This window comes from Setaria italica, chromosome IX (assembly GCF_000263155.2).
Source record: "Setaria italica strain Yugu1 chromosome IX, Setaria_italica_v2.0, whole genome shotgun sequence".
Lineage (NCBI taxonomy): Eukaryota > Viridiplantae > Streptophyta > Magnoliopsida > Poales > Poaceae > Setaria > Setaria italica.
Window position 1 is genome coordinate 15,665,782 of NC_028458.1, and position 21,024 is coordinate 15,686,805.

At 43.2% G+C, this 21,024-nt stretch overlaps 1 protein-coding gene and 1 pseudogene across 1 annotated transcript; one reads left to right on the forward strand and one right to left on the reverse strand.

The window, feature by feature from the left end:
* Positions 1–2,649: 2,649 nt before the first annotated feature.
* On the forward strand, positions 2,650–6,269 carry LOC101769868 (annotated as a pseudogene).
* Positions 6,270–6,648: 379 nt separating this feature from the next.
* Positions 6,649–17,870, reverse strand: LOC105915120 (endoribonuclease Dicer homolog 3b-like). The gene is given in 25 exon segments (XM_012848973.2): positions 6,649–7,186; positions 7,558–7,669; positions 7,818–7,893; positions 7,988–8,074; positions 8,333–8,659; positions 8,887–9,168; positions 9,299–9,775; positions 10,161–10,370; positions 10,458–10,666; positions 10,789–10,886; positions 10,964–11,469; positions 11,552–11,826; positions 12,288–12,553; positions 12,804–13,019; positions 13,191–13,351; positions 13,427–13,609; positions 13,743–13,813; positions 14,602–14,737; positions 15,334–15,486; positions 15,632–15,859; positions 15,861–15,937; positions 16,529–16,598; positions 16,778–16,912; positions 17,443–17,556; positions 17,658–17,870. Coding segments are annotated over 25 exon segments (4,881 nt in total). The 3' UTR covers positions 6,649–6,987.
* Between the last annotated feature and the right edge of the window lie 3,154 nt (positions 17,871–21,024).

Here is a 21,024-nt window from a genome sequence, read left to right on the forward strand (position 1 = left end):
CCTACAGGGAGCGCTCATCTCGTTGCTAGCGAACGCTGTACTCATCCCAAACTAGTTGATGAACAGTTGCCATCGCCATAGTCACAGGTTGTGCCTCCACTACGTTGTTTCCCTCCATGTATTTCATGCTGTGAGCTAAAGCTGCACAACCCAAGCCTGATGTAATGCCACAATTATCCTGTCCTATTAAACATTCCATGTCTTCGTCGGTATAGTATTGCTAGGTTGGACTACATAGAAAAAGAAGAGTTGAGGAAGAAAATCGTGATTGCATTGTTCCTTTGGTTTTGTTTCCCTAAGAGCAAATTTTCTTTGGTTTACAAAATCTTATATTGACTTATTTTGATTTTTGGATCGCCTATTTTAGCTAAATTTCCATTGCACAATCTTGGCCTAGTAGGCCTACAAAATCATTTAGTATACTTATTTTTTCTCTTATAATGCTGTGTTAACCAAACACATTTTTGGAAGGCTGCCTCAGTAACACGTTGAATTTCTTTTTACCTGCTAGGTATGCTCTATACTACTAAAAAGCAATTTTCACGAGCGGGTAAAATAACATTTGTAGGGGTGTGTCCACGACCCCTGCCAATGTATTTGCAGGAAACGATCAGTGGCAAGAACCACTCATGCATAAAAAAAATACTCTCTCCACCCATGGTTCTAGAAAATTCTTCGTTCAACATGATTGAGCAACTATAGGCTAAAAACATAACATTGAGTCAAAATAATAGGAGGATCTTAGGGTCCTACTCTACTAAAAAAACTTTAGCCAAAAGTTTGGGCTAAATTGAGGTCCAAATGATTAAGCCACACCATGAAGCTAGTTGTGGTGACCAAACCCGAATTGAGCGTTAATATATATATGGAACAAACTTAAAATATACATAGGATTAGAATAGACTTACCTCCTATAGCCTCCAACTCCAAGGGAATCAAGAGAAAAACTTGCCTCAACACTTTTTTCCTATTCTTTTTGAATTTAGACGGTGCTTCCCAAATTTTCGTATTGGAACTGTGTTGGTTTGCTTGGGGCGGAAGAAAAGGATTTTATGCATTTTTTGTGGCAGTTAACCCCTTGACCCGCCTTTAGGAAAATATTTCTATGAACTGCCTCTAGAAACATTGCTCGTGCCTGATGGATGCTCGATTTCAAGGATTGATGGTAGGACAAACTGCCCCTAGAAATGTATATTCTAGGGGCGGTTGTGTTTCGATCCACCCTTGGAAATTCGGATGATTTCTAGACGCGGACTGGCTGCTACTGTGCAGCCCCTTGTTATCTGAGGTAGTAAAACTATTCATCCGACTCTAATAAAATATGCTTTTACAAATCATTTTCTACAGTAGTGCTATATATTTTCTTGTGCCAAATTCGTTTGCTGGGCTAGCCATTATCGTTTGTTGTACCCATCGTCTCTCCCGCTAAATTACATTGTGTTCTTTCGGTTGTTGTGCCATCCATCTCTCTTCTGGATTTGCTGCTCTCTCATGTTCAAACGATATTTTGGCTACTGGGCTCATATGTGTTTCCTCACAATATTTGGATGCATGTGCTATTAATTTTTTTTGCTATTGTGTTTTCTTTGCGGCTATATATTTTTTTCTCACTGCCTTGATCATCAGACCGTACCTTGGTTTTTCTTGGTGTTCATTGGCATTTGAGTTTTTGACACTGGAATCCCTATCCTGGACATGTAAACTGCTGCCACGGTACGCTCTATGCTATATGGACTGCCGAATGACAGGTGCCTTTGGAAGCCGTCGTCGCAGGGCGCGTAATCCGCGTAATCTGACGTTAGTGTGAGTTTATAGTCTGACATTGTGCATATATAAATTGCTACTCTTGCCTCTGGCAAACTCCTGCTGGCTGCTACTCGCATTTTGTTGGCGTGGCTTTCGTGCTCAACCCAATCGATATTCAGTTAAAAAATAAACAACTTTTGCCTGCATCGACTATTTTTTTTTTTGAAAGGAAACCTGCATCGACTATTCGACCATATGCTCATGTATGCACACTACTTTGCTAGCTACCCTAGCTAGCTCCTCTTACCTCTTATGATAGAGTAAATTGAAATTTTCGGTTGAGCTCACCTTTCCTTCTTTCTTTTGACGCTGCACTGTCACATAGATATTGACCATTCTCTATCTTCCCCACCCATATTGTTGAATTGTGTTCAAATGAGGACTTGTGTCCGTGCCAAGCATGGGCTCTTTTCTTACTTGCCTTTCTAAAATTGAGAGATGAATCCCAGCCGCTATAGCTATAGTATTTAAGGTATAGATTTTTTTCTTCTCTTCTTTCACCATGGACTCTTTAATTTAGTTATGACCGTTGGATGATCATTAAAATCAACGGCCCGGATTCTTTTCTTTGTGATAATTTTTAGAACCTCCCGAACGTGACGGCTTCTTTTAACACTATTTAGAAATATTTTCATCTACTGAACTAGAGTCGCTCTCAGCTACATACTGTTCTCGCTGCCATCTAAAGTACAGCAAAGAAGACCATCCTTCCTGAGAATTCATATATTTCCACCGGTGTGCATCACCAATAATCGAACCTGCACCGGGTGGGCATGCTACAATTTTCTGTGGCTACAAGTACCTCGACGGGCCGGCGACGGCCACTCAAAACCCTCTGAATCCAACCCACTCTTCAATTCCCTCTGATCCTCACACTATCTATACGTACAGTACAGCTACTACCTACCTACCTACCTAGCCTAGCATTCGTGCTTGGAGCTAGCGAGCCGACAATGGCAGCAACGACCCACACCCAGCAGCCTCGCTCGTCGCCACCGGCGAAGGAGATGGAGAAGATGACGACCAACGTGGACGCCGTGCAGGAGCGGGTGCTGGAGGAGATCCTCACCAGCAACGCCGACGCCGAGTACCTCGCCAAGCAGTGCGGCCTCGCCGGCGCCACCGACCGCGCCACGTTCCGGGCCAAGGTACCCATGGTGACCTACGAGGACCTGCGGCCGTACATCCGACGCATCGTCTACGGCGACCGCTCGCCCATCCTGTCGGGGCCGGGGCACCCCATCTCGGAGCTCCTCGCCAGCTCCGGGACGTCGGGCGGCGGCGAGCCCAAGCTGATCCCCACCGTGGAGGACGAGCTCGACCGCCGCGCTCTACTCCACGGCCTCGTCATGCCAGTCATGAGCAGGCACGTGCCTCTGCTCGACGAGGGGAGCGGCTTCTACTTCTACTTCGTCAAGTCGGAGACCAAGACGCCAGGAGGCCTGCCGGCGCGGACCGTCATGACGAGCTTCTTCAGGAGCGACCACTTCAAGAAGCTCCCCTACGATCCCCGCCGCAAGTACACGAGCCCCGCGGCGGCGGTGCTCTGCGAGGACACGTCCCAGGGCATGTACGCGCAGATGCTGTGCGGCCTGTGCCACCGCGGCAGCGTGCGGCGCATCGGCACAGTGTTCGCCTACAGCCTCCTCCTCGCGATCCGCTTCCTGCAGCTCAACTGGAGGCAGCTCGCCGCCGACATCGAGGCCGGTGCGCTAACGACCCTCGACCCGCCGCGTCACCGACCCCTCGGTGCGCGAGGCGGTCGCCGGCATCCCCGAGCTCGCCAGGTTCATCCGCGCGGAGTGCTCCGGCGATCGCTGGGCCGGCATCATCCCGCGGATTTGGCCCAACACCAAGTGCCTACACGCCATCGCCACCGGCTCGATGAGGCAGTACGTCCCGACCCTGAACTTCTACAGCGGCGGCCTGCCGATCGTCTCCACCATCTACGGGGCCTCCGAGTGCTACATCGGCCTCAACCTCCGGCCGATGTGCGACCCCTCCGAGGTGTCCTACACCATCATGCCCAACATGGCCTACTTCGAGTTCCTCCCGCTGGACGACGACGACGGCGGCGGCGACGCGGCGGCACCGAGCCAGAGGAGCCGGCAGCTCGTGGAGCTTGCCCGCGTGGAGGCCGGGCGCGAGTACGAGCCCGTGGTCACCACCTACGCGGGGCTCTGCCGCTACCGCCTGGGGGAAGTCCTCCTCGCGACGGGGTTCCACAACGCCGCGCCGGAGTTCCGGTTCGTCCGCCGCGCGGGCGTGCTGCTCTCCCTCAACTCCATCGACAAGACCGACGAGGCCGAGCTGCAGCGCGCCGTGAACTGCGCGTCCGCGCTGCTCCTCCGGCCGACGCACGGCCACGGCCACGGCGCGCCGCTGGTCGACTACACGAGCCGCGCGTGCGCCGCCAGCGTCCCGGGGCACTACGTCATCTACTGGGAGCTGATGCCAGGCGCCGCGGTGGACGGGGAGACGCTCGGCGCGTGCTGCCTGGAGATGGAGGCGGCCCTGAACGCGATATACAGGCAGTGCCGGGTCGCGGACCGCTCGAGATCCGGGTTGTCCGGTCGGGCACCTTCGAGGAGCTCATGGAAACAAATCGTGGTTCGGCCCCCGCCAGCGCCCATCCGTCCCTGACACAGTGACACGTGAAACTGAAGTGACGCGCTCAACGCTCGCGCCTGCCGTCTTGTCCGCACCGCGCATGATACTTTGTCCGCGATTCCGTGAAATCGAAACGAGATTAGCAAATTAGATTGATGAGTCTCCTTCATCCTGCTCTGCCCCAATAGCTTACTTCCTTGAAGCAGTCCAAGAGCTCCCTTAAATTACTTCTAAAATCTTAATTAGAGGGAAATAGGGAAAAAAGTTGCTCCCTCGAACCTACCGCAAATTTGCATCCGCCCACATCGAGAGCTATTCCGCCAGCAAATTTGCGCGGTGCTTCCCCTCCCCCAATCCGCCCGCGCGCGCTCGCGCCTGCCATTCGCGCTATTTCTTTCCGGGCGCGCCATTCCTCCCCGAGCGGCGCGGCGCCAGGCCTTTCCCGAGCGACGGCGGGCGAGGAAGAGCAGCGGGCCCAACATCGGCAGCGGCGCTGGCTCCGGCGGAAGGGAGGGAGCGAGTCAGCGGCGGCGTGGGCCTTGCTGCCGCCCAGGCTGCGGGCGCGGCCGGCGCGCAGGAGGAGGGAGCAGAGGAGGCAGAGGAGCGTGGTGAGGGAGTAGAAGAGCCAGTCCTCCATGGCCGAGCGTGGGGAGGTGGCGAGGTGCTCGTGCTCGGCGGCCGGAAGGAAGCTGGCTGGGAATGTTTGGAGCTCCGGTGCCGGTGGGGAGTGGGTGGCTGGCACTGAGAGAGCAACTGTTGAGGGAGGATATTTTCCAGCGGCCGGTGATGAGTGTTAAAGACGGGGGGCACTCTGAGCTTATTGCGGTGAATTTGTTAGCAAGATCACATGGTCATCATCTCACGACGAATCCAGCATCAGTTGTATTGAAAGGTTTCATCGACTCATAATAAATTCATTTTACCTATCTCCAATTAGAGTTGGATCTCCAATCGGAGTTGGAGATCGTAGAAACTGCTTTTCTTGGGCAAGGGTGGTGGCGAAGTGCTCCTGCGCGACGGGACTTCTAGCGGCAGCGTGGAGATCACGAGGGGGAGGGAGCTGATCGAGGGGGATTTGGGCAGCCCAACTAATAGGTCCAATTAAGATGATGTAGCCTGTTTAAAAATATTTGGAGTTAGTTATTAGCGATCTACTATGGGTTCATATATTTTTGGAGAAATTTTTTTTGGAAAGTCCCTAATACATACTTTTGATGAAGAATTTTTTAGAAAACTCTTGTAGTTGCTCTTAGCAGTTAGTACCTAGCAGGTTATTGACTTGATGTCTTAGATTTCTAGCGTTTTAAACTTCTAATTCCAATGTTTAATTCCCTTTGCAATTTAGGTGTTAGAATCGTTACCTAAGAAGAATTTGCCGGATTCTCATGAGAATAATCAAAACCAATATAGCATTTGTTAGAATACATATTAGTACTATTATTTTCTTTTTATGTTATAAATAAAAATAAATATTTATGTTAAAAGGCCTATAGTTTTTAATCTTGCTCAATGGCCCTCGAAACTGCAGAGCCGGCCCTGCTCCCGCGTGGTTTCCAACCATTTCAGCCCCAAGCTGCCGCGTTGGTCCCCGGTTGAGTGGTTCGACTTGACTGGCAAGGAATGCCCTTCAACTGATGTCGGTGTGTAAGCACGTGTACAGGGTAAGCTGGCAGGCCCCCAACTTACATGGACCGTGTCTCCATGACTCAAGCTATGTTGAAATTAAATCTTAATTTGTGGTGACTATTGTACTTTTTTGTTTATCTTGTTAGTTCAAATGTGTTGATTGGTAAGTAAAAGTGCTTTTAATTTCTTCCTTGTTATTATCTTTTTTTTCTTATCATTCACATCGATCTTGTGATGAATGCAATGATACGAAGCGGTTTCATATCCACTCACTTGCTTTGTTGTCTCTGTATTGCTACTCCGGTATTTTTTGTCTGTCTCCATTATAGCTTCACGAAACTATGGATCGTAAACTTTAAAAAGGTAGTCTTTGTATCAAAGTATTTGTCGCTGTTAATTTTTTCTGCAATATTTGAACGTTCGTCTTATTCAAAAATTTATTGCAAATGTATGAAAAAGGTAAGTCGTGCTTAAAATACATGGTAAAGTAAGCCACAAATAAAATAAATGATACTTACATAATTTTTTGAATAAGACGAATGGTCAAACATCGTGAAAAAGTCAATAGCGAATAGCGACAAATATTTTAATACGTAGGTAGTAGTTTCCAATATCTGTAGCGCTCTAGCCTATTTATACAGTAGTATTTTGGACTTTTGAGTAGAGACTACACTCCAGAGAATCAAGTGGTCAGGTATTATAACTGAGGTTATAAAAAGCAATGTACCGTAGCGACGCTATAGTGGGCTATAGCGGAGCTATAGAGATTGAGCACAACTCTATGTTAAATCTCATAACCCGCTATTTTGTACAGCATAGCACTAATACATCCTGTAGTCAGCCTACACAATCGAGTGTTTCGGACGGCACATCCTATAGTCACTCGTTAATCAACGGAATCCATTAGCTTAGTAACTGGCATAATGATCCATGCATGCCGCTTTGCTACATCTTGCACATGCAGACCTTGAGTTGTTGGAGTTTCTCAAGCATTATCAACGACGCTGAATCCTGTGAACTCTTCTTGTCAGTTCGTTGATCACCTTGAAGTGTAATGACTGTCACATCAGGTATGTGCAAGGTGATGGTTGAAACAAAGCTATTGAAGTTTGTAGTTGTAACCCCATCCAGAACAATAGGAGTCCTGTTCCAGAAAAAATAAAATAAATATCTTGAAAATACCCTCAATACTACTTAATCATTGATATAGCATACAAAAGCTGATGCTCAGATCATTTTATATTGCTTCATGAATAAAAGCTCCTCTATCATGTATAAGCAAGCACTAAACCAGCTATACCATCTGAAAAGCACTAAACCAGCTATACCATCTGATATCGTATTAGAAGCCTGCTATTTTCTGCTGGTAGTCATGTAACTGTGATGCTTAAAAGGAAAACACAAAGAAGAAAAAAAGGAAAAAGCATAAAATTTACGGAAGACCAAATGAATAAGCATTACCAAGGTTCATGTTCTTTAGTATAGAGTAATATGTTGGAATTTTCGTATACATACCTAAACCTTTGTTCCACAAATTCAAATTTCGGCATTGGCCACTGCAAAATCTTGCATAGCCTAAAAAGTGCAGTCCGAGGTCCACCTTTATCCATTTTGAGAGGAAGAACAACTGGGAGCATATGAAAGGGCATGGTATCTGAGTACATTAAGTATTTTGCAGAAACTAGAACTAGGTAAACAAATTTAATTTCTAGTATTTCCCAGTTTATCAGACAGCAAGCCATAGAGTACCATATAACAACCAAAACAGGACACACCTGTTGTTCCCACTGAGGAAAGACCTTCTAGGCTAAGATTTCCGTTCACATCCGGAAAATCATGTCGGAATTCCAACTGCAGAGATGCAATAATGGTCATTACTCAGAAAGTCATAATTAAATTGAATAATTTGAAGTGCCATTTTGTGGAGAACTCTCTAGAAGCTTACACTTGTCAATTGAGATTGCAGTTCTGAGGAGACAGTGTCCAATTGCTTAGCCTTAGATAAACATTGTTTAAGTGAAAGACCCCTTTTCTGCTTAAAAGATACAAAAATCAGTATCCAGCATGGTAGAATAAATAGCCAACGAAACAAAAGCTCTGTTGCCAAAGCAGCAAAACACTTGCACACCCAAGGAAGAGTGAGCAAGAGATGAATATTCACATTGCCATAGGCCAGAAATTTACACCCAAGGTGTGTCGTTGGGATACCCATTAGCATCACGAGGGATATGCCCCAACCCTTGAACTAGACAGTTTCTCACTATTTTTGTGCCTGTTTGAGAAAACGTACCTTCAGGTCAACCAAAATTCGGGCTGCTGCCTTTGCATTTGCACTCTTCCTATTTCTGTCATGCCCTTGTGCTATCAGAAGTTCATCTTTTAACTGCACCGTCATCTCTATAATTAATTCTTCTGCTTTACTGGTACATTTTGAATTTATGAAGCAACCAAGGTGGCTACATAACTCCAGCAACTCACGATAAGGTGGCAATGCAAGCTTATCAGGGGTAATCATTGGAGAAAGCAACGGTTCAACAATCTTCCAAACCAGATCAACATTAAAATTTACATCTATAAATATTGCACCAGTAATACTTTCCATGATGTCTCCAAGAACCTGTACAAGAAAAATAAAATTAGCTTGCTAACTTGTGTGGATACTGTCAGCTTAGGAAAGCTCACATTGCGGAGTAAAGAGAAATAGACATCATGGAAACAATGGAAACTCATAATTTTATCAAGAACATGCTGGAGAGCTACACATCATTCACTCAAAGAGATAAAAATACAACATTGAAAACTAGGTTGTTAAACCATGAACGTAAGTATAACTAAGTTTCTAACCTTGGGTACTTTGCATATAGCTTGTTGAAGGAATTCATTCTCTTTCTGGTTGCACTCCAAATTAAATCTGACATACTCTGTTACTTGCTCCAAAAGTATTCCAGATCCATGCTGTAGATGATTATGCATGTTGTTTCTGACAACTGCTTGTGCAAAATTCTCATTACTGACCAAAGCAGAACGTAAGTCTGTTAATTCTCCAGGATCAACATCAGTGTGGGAAGCATATAGATGCCGTGTGATTAGTAGATCCAGTACAGAATCACCAAGAAATTCCAGCCGCTGATTCAAAGCAAAAATATTAAGATATGCATCTTATTTTCAAGCAATTTGTGATTTGAATTCAATAATCTAATGTAGTAAAAGTCCAGCACTGCTACACCTATGAGAAGAACTACTCTGTTTCACTAACCTGGTAACAATAGTCGACCCCCAATTCCTGCAGAGATGGATGTGTTATGGCTTCAAGCAGAAGGCCCTTAACCGAGAAGTTGTACTTCAGTTTTGCTTCCAGTTCCTCGATATCTTTAAATTTTGATAAATAGCACAGACGAGATGCATTAGATTTCACTTCCTGCACTAGTTTCATATCACATCTGATATCAATACCAAACCACTGCATAACCCAAAGTGCAGCAGCGATGCCACCACCAACATAATATGCTCCAACTAGTGCTTCAACACAATCAGATACTGTTTTCGAGCACATCCATCTGTGACCTCTGTCACAAGGTTTTCCCACAACAAAAGATGGATCGTCTCTGATATATCTTCCACTAAAAGGAACAAATGCAGTCTCGACTCCGCAGGTACAAGGACAAGGGCGCAATGATATCTGTCCAGGGGCAACCCAACGACGTGGGTCGAATGCACTATCACGTACATAACCCTGAAAGCATGAAATAGATAGGCATTAAAAAATTAAAACCTAATAAAAAGGAAAGGTTTCAAAGAAATCAATCAGATGACACCAGCCCCCTCGTATAACTTTAGGAAACTTCAGGAGGGTAGCACACTTTATATGCTTTCAAAGAAAGAACAATGTAACTGGACTCCTGCTGTCATGATAGCATGAATACTTTCATGCATATTTATTCCATTAGGACTAAGGTTCTGGGAAATATCAACTTTTGTTACATGATGACAAGGAATTTATTGGTGTCATTCTCAAACAGAAATGGTTGAATTATGATGTAAAGAATATTGACAGAATCAATTATAAACTTCTGCAAATTGAGACCATACAAATGGACTTTAGGCTTGAAAGCATCTACCTGCAAGGATCGCCATATTCCATGTTTATGAAGTGTTGCATTGCATACGGCTGTTGATCTCATATCGGAGAGATGACCTTCATGTTTCATTGGATACCTTAGGAACAGGTCACATCCTATTACATATTTCAGTACTGAGTCTCCTAATAACTCCAGCCGCTCAAGAGAAAATGTCTCGCAGCACCTTAAAGTTGTAATAGCCTCCAATATCTGACATGACTAGAAATCAGATTCCTGAGGTGCATTACTATCTTCACAAAATAAAACGATATGTAATATCATGAGAGAAGAACAAACCAAACTACTCGGTATGTGTTGAGTGCAACCAATGTCGCTGCGAAGCTGACTGGCTAGCATTAAAGACTGAAGCCGATGCATTACAGAAGGGAGTAAATAAAATGATTTGAGAATATCAGTTGTGACATCAATGTGGATGAGTAGTTCAGGTGGCACTCGGGCATGAATTTGCTCTTTCTCCAAGAGCAGAGGATTGCCAGTTGAACCATCTGCCATAAGTCAAGTGGAATGTCATGTAACACCAGAGCCAAAAGTAACGTAGTTATCTCAAAGACTTAAAGTTTGTTACAACAGAGAAGGAAATAATGTTACTACATTAAGGTTGCAGTACCTGTGTACTTCAATTTTGAAAAAAGTAGATTGTGTGCATTGTGGCTTTGCTTTAACAGCAACAAAGGTTGTCCTTGGTGTTGAATAACAATACCATACCTACACAGACGTAAACAGATAACTAAGAAATTCGTGGATCATTCTTGAAACTGAGACATGTAAAAACAAACACCTACTTTTGATGGTAGTAATCCACGAATGAAGAAAATGGTGAAGCTTTCCCATTATACATCTCATCGAATGAATCATCTGCAGTTGTGTCTAAAATCAAGTCAAGAACAGAATAGATCCTCCCAGTGTGAAGAGATAACACAACTGAATCTTTGACCCTAGAAAAATGAAGAGATCTGTTGGCCAGATGAATGATTTCTTCTCCCTCGTTTATTTTGTTTGGACTTAACTTTTCATAACTGAGATTTCCGTCTTCCATATACAAATTTCTCAACTGCTCCACTGCATCAGAGCAAGATTCAACAGCTTCCCACGGTATGTTTAGATCACGCTGTATATAGGAAGAATGCTTCAAAGGCAAAAGTAAGTACATGTTGTCTGAGCTCCATTGTATTTCATGGCCTTTTCTGAAAATAAATTCCCTTTGCAGTTCACTCGTTCGGGAACCATGAAACAATCTACCAAATATACCGTTGAAGAAGAATTCTTGGAATAATTTTCCTTTATGCAGCTGAAGAAAACAAGGAAAAGTAAGCCATGGGTAAAGTTTACAGAACTCTAACAAAAATGATACAACTAGTGTTGTCAACAACCTGCTCTTTGTTCAGTTGAATTTTTCCACAAGGAGTTACAGTGGTGTAGACCATTTTATTAGGTATAAGGAAGAGATCTATTTTTGAATTTGCCACATCATCATCAAGTACTGATTCCATTAAGAGAACGAACCCAGCATAAATTTCACCTTCTTGATCACAAACAAAATCAAATCTATAAGTATTCAGAGTGGCAGTTTCACTTCCATGGATCCAATTTCCAGATAGACCATGAACATTTATAGTTCCATGAAGCTCCTTTCGTTTAGTTGTTCCTGCCAAAATGGTGAAAGGGTAATTAAAAGATACAGAATTTTCTTCAAAAGAAGCGCTCATAGCTGTTGTACAGGAATGCTACTGTCAACTTCATTTTTGCAGACTAAAGTATGCCGCATATGGCTAAAAGTAACAAACATGAGAGAGTACCTACTGAGCTCAATGGCCTGGAGACTTTTTCTTTAATAAACAAGTCCAAACATATAACACTATATATGAAGAGATATCGTGCACAAGTAATTATGATGCAACATGTAACACATCAAACACATTCTACCAGCACAGGTTCATCATCAAGTTTTATCTTGCTATGCAAAATTTTAGGCCCATTCCAAGTCATAATCATAGTACACAGTATTCTGTTAGTGCTGAATCATAGCAAAATAGACAAATATACGTTCCTATCCTTGAAATCTTGATGGAAGCAAGAGTGAAAGACTTGCAAGACATTAGACCATACCTGGTCCAGAAAGACATTTTCCATCTGTTACAGTTGTATCAATATCATTAGGTTCTTCAGTCAAGGGTACCAGATGATCATTGAGTTCTCCCAGCTGGTGCAATTTCTTGCATGCCTCAAGGCATACAAGCTGCTTAGCTAAATTACATGTACTGCTTTGAGGACCAACTATACTTCGAAATGCAGCATTGGGAGGCATTGTCAAGGTACATTGATAAGACCCATCTTTGAGACCCACATCAAAGGAAGGCTTTGGCATGTAATACCTGCATAAGAGTGCTATAGTGAACAAGCATTTTTTATGCGACGAAAATACAGGAAAATCATGGGGTAGGATGTATAGTTGTTGTATTATTTCTGACATTTAAGTCTGATAAACTTTTCAGCCCACATGCAAATGCAACCCATAACAGCAACAAAACCAATTGAGATTCTAAGCATGCAACTAGATGAAAACGAAACTTTCTTGAGGCACGAGATAGGTTATAAATAGTTACAGGGAAGTGTAAGTAATACCTATCTTTTGGAAGCTTCTCACAATATTTATGAATTAGATTGACACAGCAGTCTGCGGTGATAGTCGCTCCTGTTGAGTCAACATGGTATATGTACTTCTCTTCGAGAGGCAAATCATGGGATGGAGTATTGGGCGATTTATGCAGTGCGAAGTTTTTAACATAGTATTCAGTTCGTATTATACGAAATATGTGTTCTTGCTGCACCAAGTTTCCCCTGAAAGTTCCAGACAAAGCATCAAAAGAAGAGAGATTTATGCATGGGTGTAACTTAGGATTGAAGTAAATATCAGTGACTATGAAAAACTTTTTAAAGATAAATAACCTATATCACTTTTTTTTAAAATCATATCAAAATGCAATCGATTAAGTCTGGCAATCTTTGTACCTCTCAATCATAAGAACATAACTCGAACTGCTTCTTCTGGCACGCCCACGAGACTGGACATAGCTACAAACAGTTCTAGGAAGGTCGAAGCGTATCACACAAGAACAGTTAGGTACATCAATGCCCTCTTCAGTAACATCTGTTGTGAAAAGCAAATTCACCTAGATATTGACATTAAAGTTAGCATATCAGTTGAAACCCTTTTTAAATCAAATTTGACAAGTAACACATCATACTTTCCCAGCTCGGAACAAATCCAAAGTAAATCTCTGTACTGCTGGGCTCAAAGCATCTTTTGATGTACTCCCTCCAGTTAAGTAAGAAATTGAAAAGCGAGAGAAGTTCTCAATTCCTCTCATAAACCTTTCAACAGCTTTGGCTGTCATAATTCTTTCTACAAAAATCAGGCAAAGGACTTCCTCTGATGAGCTGTGGAGAAAACACACATAAATGTATCTTTGTATTAACAATAAAAAATAGGCAAAAAATAAACATCTTGAGTAGTATAAGGTGTTACCCAAATGATTTGAAAATGTTGATCAGTGTCTCCACTTTAGAAGAAATATATCCCCTCCTAGTTAGTTCCGCAGAACCAGATTCTGATTTCATCAGTTCCTCATAACCTTTTATGGGAGATGCCATAAGAATTAGAAAGCATATCAATGCATAAAGTGCAGTTTCCTAGCTGGCGATAGTATAGTGAGAGTTCAGTAAAATAAAATCCTAAAAAGGATGAACCCGGGAACATGCAGATTAACAACTTCCCGATGAAATTCTTTTTATCAAACATTCAGCAGAGCTGCGCCTCTTTGTATTAGAGAGAGATAAGTACCCAAGCTTCTCACAGTGGACTGGTTAGAGCATTGAACTCCAGAAGTCATTGAAATTCACCCGTCCTGAACGTGTGCGAAGCATGGCACCAACAAAGCCCGGAGGGAGTCTCCCCAGTGGTCAAGTTTTTTGAGAGAGATAAGAAATAACCAGTCCAGTACAGTGCCCTAAGGGCAATGCTTAAACCCAAGAATGCATACAGTCGCACTGGATTTACTCTAGGAATCTACAGATGGACACAATAGGGAGTGCTGAAATTTCTGTGGCACGATTCTTTAGAGAATCAAGCATGCAAGAAACAGAAAAGCTGAATAAAAGCATGCCTTTATTTTTCTTTTATTTTTTATTAACATGACAAATTAAAGATATCAACTAAACACATGGAAACAAATAAATTCCCGCTTGCTCTTGTAAACTGTATTATTACTTTATCATTAATAAATAGGGAAGATATTGTAAAGTTTTCAATGTAGGATATGTAGTGGAAACAGTAAGATATTAAACATACATTTGAGATATACCTATGCTGTTATCATCAGAAATAAGAAACTGAAGATAACAAGTAAAGAGCACATCATACCCTGTGGCAGAATTTCCTCTATCAAAAATAAAGCTTCTTTAAAATAGGACACCTGTAAGTTCTGGCTAGCTTTAGAAAAGAGGCAATCTTCAGAATCACCAACTGCATTGATGCTTTCATTATATATTTTCACCACCTGTAAGGAAAAAACAACAACAAAGAGTTAGCATATAAGTATTTCAAATTGTACAAATAGTTGGTATGGTTAATAAGATTGCAAGATAAATACATGTATGTATTTTCTAGTAGAAAAGAACAGAATGAGAGAATACTTGTGAACATAGGATTGGGACCACATATTTTCTAATAAAAAAGATGGTATTGTGAGCAGTGCAAGTGCTACACAATTAAGACTGGCACCTGGCAGGGAAAGAATCAGCAAATTTTCATAAAGGGGGGCACATAGCGAAATGTATCTGCTGAGTGGAGCCATTTTTTCTTTTTTGTGAAACAGGAGAAAAGGTATGGTATCTTAATGGTATTTCCTACAACAAAGACGACCTATTACATCACACCTCCCATTTGTTTTTTAATCCAGTAAATTCCCTGACTGAGCAAGAGTCAATAGCGACAGTTAACGTGTTGGAAGGTCCGAATCACTTGGGACACAGGATGAAAGGAATTTGTGTGGCTACTAGTCAACAAATAGGATGCAGCATAATGGCCATTAGCGCATCACAACCCTTCAGAAAAAGAAAGATACACACGCTCAACGCTTAAGTAAAATATTACCTCCAAGGTAACAATTGGACCAAGAGTATTCAGTCCATACAATATCTTCCCATGGTACCTGGACAAGCTCTTTCTTGACATCTCCAAGATACTATCAGTGTCTTCAAATTTATTAGGGGCTGATTCTTGTAGACTAACCAACAAACCATCAAACTGCCCAAAAGTACCATGTTTAGATAAGTAAAAATATACATAAGTGCAAACTTAAAATACTATATTAGGTATTCTAGGTTATGACTACTCGAACAACATAATTTTCTAGCACATCAGAAGAAATATAATTGTTTAGTTAAATCACCTCCTCAAACAGTGTCTGTAACTTTGATTCCAGATCATCCAAATCAAACAAGTAAGGATCATAGTATTTATTAACAATTGTTGCACCAGGTGAAAATCTCTCAAGTTCATTCCTATCTTCAACAATATATACCTGGGATAACATGTAAGATATTGACATCAATTTGCTGCAAACTTGGCTTTCCTAAAAGAACTCAATAAATTTCAAAACTACAGAAGTTTTGGCTGCAAGGAGAAAGAACCTTGGCATCCAATATCAGTTCAAGTTGAGCAATCTGTGCTTCACAATCTCCTATAGTAGAAGCTCCTGACAAAAATATAAGGCTTCAATAAATAAAAGGTTATGTAAAATACAAACGCAAATTAGAATAGCATGTCACGTTTTATGGAAGAATTGCCATCCGAGATGACAGTATGCCCTAGCAGGGGTTGCCATGCCGCACATTGCATGACCTACCCAAACAATAGTCAAGGATCCCCAAAATGTGCACCTACCACAATTAGTTGGAAAATATACGCCTAATTAAACAGTCATAGATCAGAAGATAACTTCAGTAAATTGATCGTGTGAGCTTCCAGTAGGATGAAGAGCAGCATTAAAATAATTATTAACAACGAAATTCAAGTGCACAGAAGAGTTAAGTCCGATGCACAAAATCATAAAAAAAGTGAAGCATCACACTTCAACAACATGTGTCGGTGTCAGAAAAGGTCTCGGCACTGATATCGCACCAAAATGGAGTATTGGTGTATCATAGAATCCATCAAAAGAGTTTTTTCTGGAACATGACACAAAGAAATGAAAGTAATTACAGTCTAAAAACATGACACAAAGCATAGTTTTGACAATGAGACAAAAAGAGAGAGTACACATGATTGTCATGTACAGAACTCCTACCTTTTGTAGCAACTGGAGATGCCGTCATTCCAAATATAGTTGGCCTCCAATCAGAATCAACGTAAAACTCCTTTAAACTCAAGTAGGTTGTAAAACATTAGAAAATTTTGCATGAAACTTATTTAGAAATGTGATCCTAAGCAATCCATCTAGCCTAAAAAATGCAAGAGGGTATAGGGCAAAGCTTATCTATCGATATTGTCAAACTCAAAATCGAAGAAAAGATCTTCAATCCCATTAGGCCATTACCTTCATTATTCGTGAGTAGGGATGGTTTCCACAAGCACGATGACATTCATCAAATATTAGCAAGCTCATCACACTCATAGTTAGAAAAGCATGCCTCAGAGCGTCCAACAATATCTGTGGCGTCATAACAACTATCTGAGAGACAAAAAGGAAAAGATCCATTACTCAAGGCAAACACATATTTCAAATCGCAGATAGTAGATAAGCAAAGTATGGGACTTTTAATTTCGAAATGATAATTGAAAGATCTTGTAAATGATTATAACATCCTAGAGAAGAAACAGCACTAGAAAGCCATAAAACATCAGATAATTAAGTTGATCACAGTGGCACATTTACAGGGTTGCAAGATCTCGTGAATGTAAGTCGAGTATCCTTGTAGGGTTGTGGCAGCAAAACCAATATGTGTTTTTATCAAAGTTCAAGAATTATTTTGTCAGCAACTCTGACATATGTGAATAATAACCTCGGTCACTCGATTAAGAACCACCACTCTCGACAAAAAAAAAACATTGCCATCAACACGCCGGGACGATTGTTGGTCCCAAACCGTTCATCAAGCACTTCTGCACTTGGCAGGCATACACTGCAGTCCATAAATCTCACAGTGCATACAATTGCTCAACTCAGACATAGCAAGGGCTTCAGTGAACCCTGGCGCTTACCTCCTTAGTCCCGATTGCCTCCTTCCACTGACGAGCGTTCCAGTCACCGACCCCCGATGCCCCATGGCACTCCACCGCGTCGAGGTCCGTGTACTCCCGAATCACCTCGAATTGCTACAGCACAAAGCACACACAACCGCCTCCCGATCAAAAAACACAGCCTCCACCACCCACATTCCCGCTTGGAGAAGACAAACAGACCACCAGACGCGCACCTGGTGGACGAGGTGCACGGTGGGCGCGAGGAATGCCACGATCCGGCGCGGGGCCGCCTCGCCAGCGCGCGCGCGGCGGGCGTGCTCCCGCGCCAGCATGACGGCGACCATGGTCTTCCCGGAGCCGGTGTCGAGCACCGCGATGGTGTTCCCGCGCAGCGCCGCCGCGAACACCTCCACCTGGTACCTGCACGCGCGCGAGCGATCCCGCATCAGCTCAAGCTCAGCTCATCAGGCGCCGCCACGGGCCATATGTTCGGCCCCGTAGCGCGAGATCAGAGCGGTCGGTCAGTACCCCCGCGGCTGGAGCAGCTTGTGCGGGCGGCGAGGAGGCGGGAGCTGCGCCGGCGGAGGTGGTGGCGGCGGCGGGTCGGCGTCCTCGGACATGGCCGCGGCCGCCGCCATGGAATTGAGCGGTGCGTGGGGCGGTAGTGTTCGGTGCGGGGGCTGGGAGGTGAGAGACGCGGCGGAAGGGAGAGGATCGGAGCTGAGGTGGGGGAGAAGTAGGAGAAGGCGAAGTGCGTGAGGCGGTGGGTGTGGGTGGCGCCGCGGTGGTGTTTATTCGTTGGCGCGGCCGCGGGGCGCGGCGTGGGGGGAATGTTCTGCGTTCTGGGGAGGAGGCAGCCGCCGTTACCGTTGGCGAGGCGGAGGGAGGGACCAGAGGCACGAACGGATTCGCGCTCCTGGGCGGCTGGCATGTGGACCCATATTGTCAGATGGCACGTGCCTGCGAAATGAACGCGAATATGCTTTCGCTTGGCGGGCCAGTCATGTTATCGTGATGATTGATTGATTAATGCCATTTGTGTTCGATTCCGAAGCTTGATCATGCCACCTGTGCAAACAAAAAGCATGAAACATAGCCCTAAAAAGAAGCATGAAACATAAGATTATACATGTTGATCCATACGAAGTAACTAGAGTGTAGAGTGTGCATTGCGTGCTTTGATACAATACAATGGCGTCACGACAGATTACCATAAACACATACAATTAATTAAGCTAGGGTGGGTTATTCGAAAATTTTCGATACTCTCTCAATTTCTTTTTACAGTCGTGTTATTAAGATTCGAAAAATGATGGATCCCATAAACTTTCGCTAAGAATTAATTAAATTATATCTACAAACCATACAATTTGTGTCCATTCTTACTGCACAAATCTTTTAATATAACCTTGATTATGTAGCCATTAATGATATTTTGAGTGAAACTACTGGTCAAAATACATTTATTAAGGTATTTTCGTTAAATCCTAGTAATGTCATAGGGACAGGGACACGCACCTGCATGCATCCAATGTAGAAAACTAGAAGCAATGTTATGCGATGACCCAGCCAGCCATGAGAGTCGGGGACGAAGTTGGAGATGCAAACGTCGTAGTTGTACTAGCTCGTAGGAGACCGCGTCGACCCTTTGGCCTCCATCTCGTTTGGCCAGACACGGCAACAGTAGGACGGCAACGGCCTTCAGATGGCTCCAACGCCACCAGAGATCGGGGTGGCAGTGTTAGGGGGTGTGCGTGGATTTTGACGTGTGTTAGTTAGCTCAAAACTAGCCGGGCCCCCCTTTTATTGTGGCGCTGGGCGATTTGGGGCCACAACCACGAGTTGGTTGCGCCTCCAATCAAGACGCGAGGTGGTGGTCGTGAGTCCGAGTCATGGGCGAGCTAACTTATCCTCACCCTTCCTCTTTCTCGACTTTTTTACCACTTCTGAAGTTTTCCAACACCCAAACGGTCACCAAAGCGCTCATCAGTAGAGAAAAGCAACAAAGCGATCTTCCATGTGCTAACTCAAAAACTCAAAGAAGAGAAACGATTTTTAATACTTCCAACGAAGTTAAGTCCATCCCCAGGGTAAAAACAAGCAACATCGATACTGATGAATTACGAAGGCACAATCCATGATCCAAGCAGGTGTCATAATATGTAGGGTAATTTCCTTATTTGCCAAAAAAAATTTACAATCCCTTATATACCATCGATGTGTTTATGACATGTGGGACCCACCATAGTCGGCAGTGGCATACGAGGGATTTAAGATTTAACCAGTGGCATGGCTATTCCTAAAACATCACATGTCCACCAATATTATTTTTTCATTCGTTTGACTATTAGCTTTTTCTACAAATAATTATATAATCAGATAAATATAAAGTTAAATTTGAAGTACTTTTGATGATAGATGTAATGGTACTATTTTACTTTATTTAACTAATTTATTAAATAAATATTTGTTGGTTGTTAAAAGCTCAATAGTATGTCAGTTTTATATATCTAAGAACATGGAGTAAATTTAGTCACACCAGTCGTAGAGCAGCTGCTCTCTGACATTATCTTAAGCTACGAATAACATAAGATAGATATGCACTACAGCTAATACAAAATTGTAGTAATTTTTTTTATTGAACACGCAGGAGAGCTACGTATCAATATATTAAGAAGAGGAGGGTTTAAAGAAAATTCCAAAGTTACAGCATATGAAAATGGGCAAACCTATGCAGAAAGCCCCAAGCAAAAACAGGAACTATACCTTCCAACAACACAAGACCTAAACTAGACCTAGGACCCAGGTTGCTCTTGTAAGGGCACTAGGGCGAGGAGAAAGGAAATTCCTCTAGCCCCTGCTATGACCCCAAGACACAGCCCTGTTCTTATGACTTTGTGGACTCCATTCAAGTCAGGGCGAAGACCATCAAACACACACCAGTTATGATGGTTCCAAACAGTCCATGCCCCTAGACTGATGATAGAATTTAGCCATTTTCTAATCTAATCTGAAACTCTCTCACTCGCCTTTTCCTACCAGTCATCAAAAGAAGCTTCATCCTCTTGTGGGGAAAGAATTTGCAAGCCCACCATTTGAAGCAGCCTGAACTAGACTTGCCGAGTAAAGACACATGAGACAAGCAAGTGATTTATTGTTTCATCCTCTTGGTCGCAAAGGGGACACTAATCAGGATGTGGGAGACCCCATCTAGATAGACGATCCGTTGTCCAACATCTGTTGTGTGCAGCCAACCACAAGAAGAATTTGCACTTGCTCGGGGTCCAACTTTTCCAAATCCTATCATAGGGTCCAAAATGAGTAGACCCAATAAAAAAAGTGTCATATGCAGACTTCGCTAAGTACTACCCAGTTGTTGAGAATTTCCATAAGTGAAGGTCCGCAACTTTTGGTTGCAAAAGAACCTCTACGAGGAGATCCCATAGTTGAAGATACTCAGAAAGAACAGCAGCTGAAAGTGCTCCCCTTATATCTGAAACCCACTGCCTGTTAGATAGGGCCTCATAAACTGTTCTTTTCTTGGCTCTGTTGGATATTGCTCCATAGAGATGAGGTACCAAGTGATCTAGCCTCTAACCA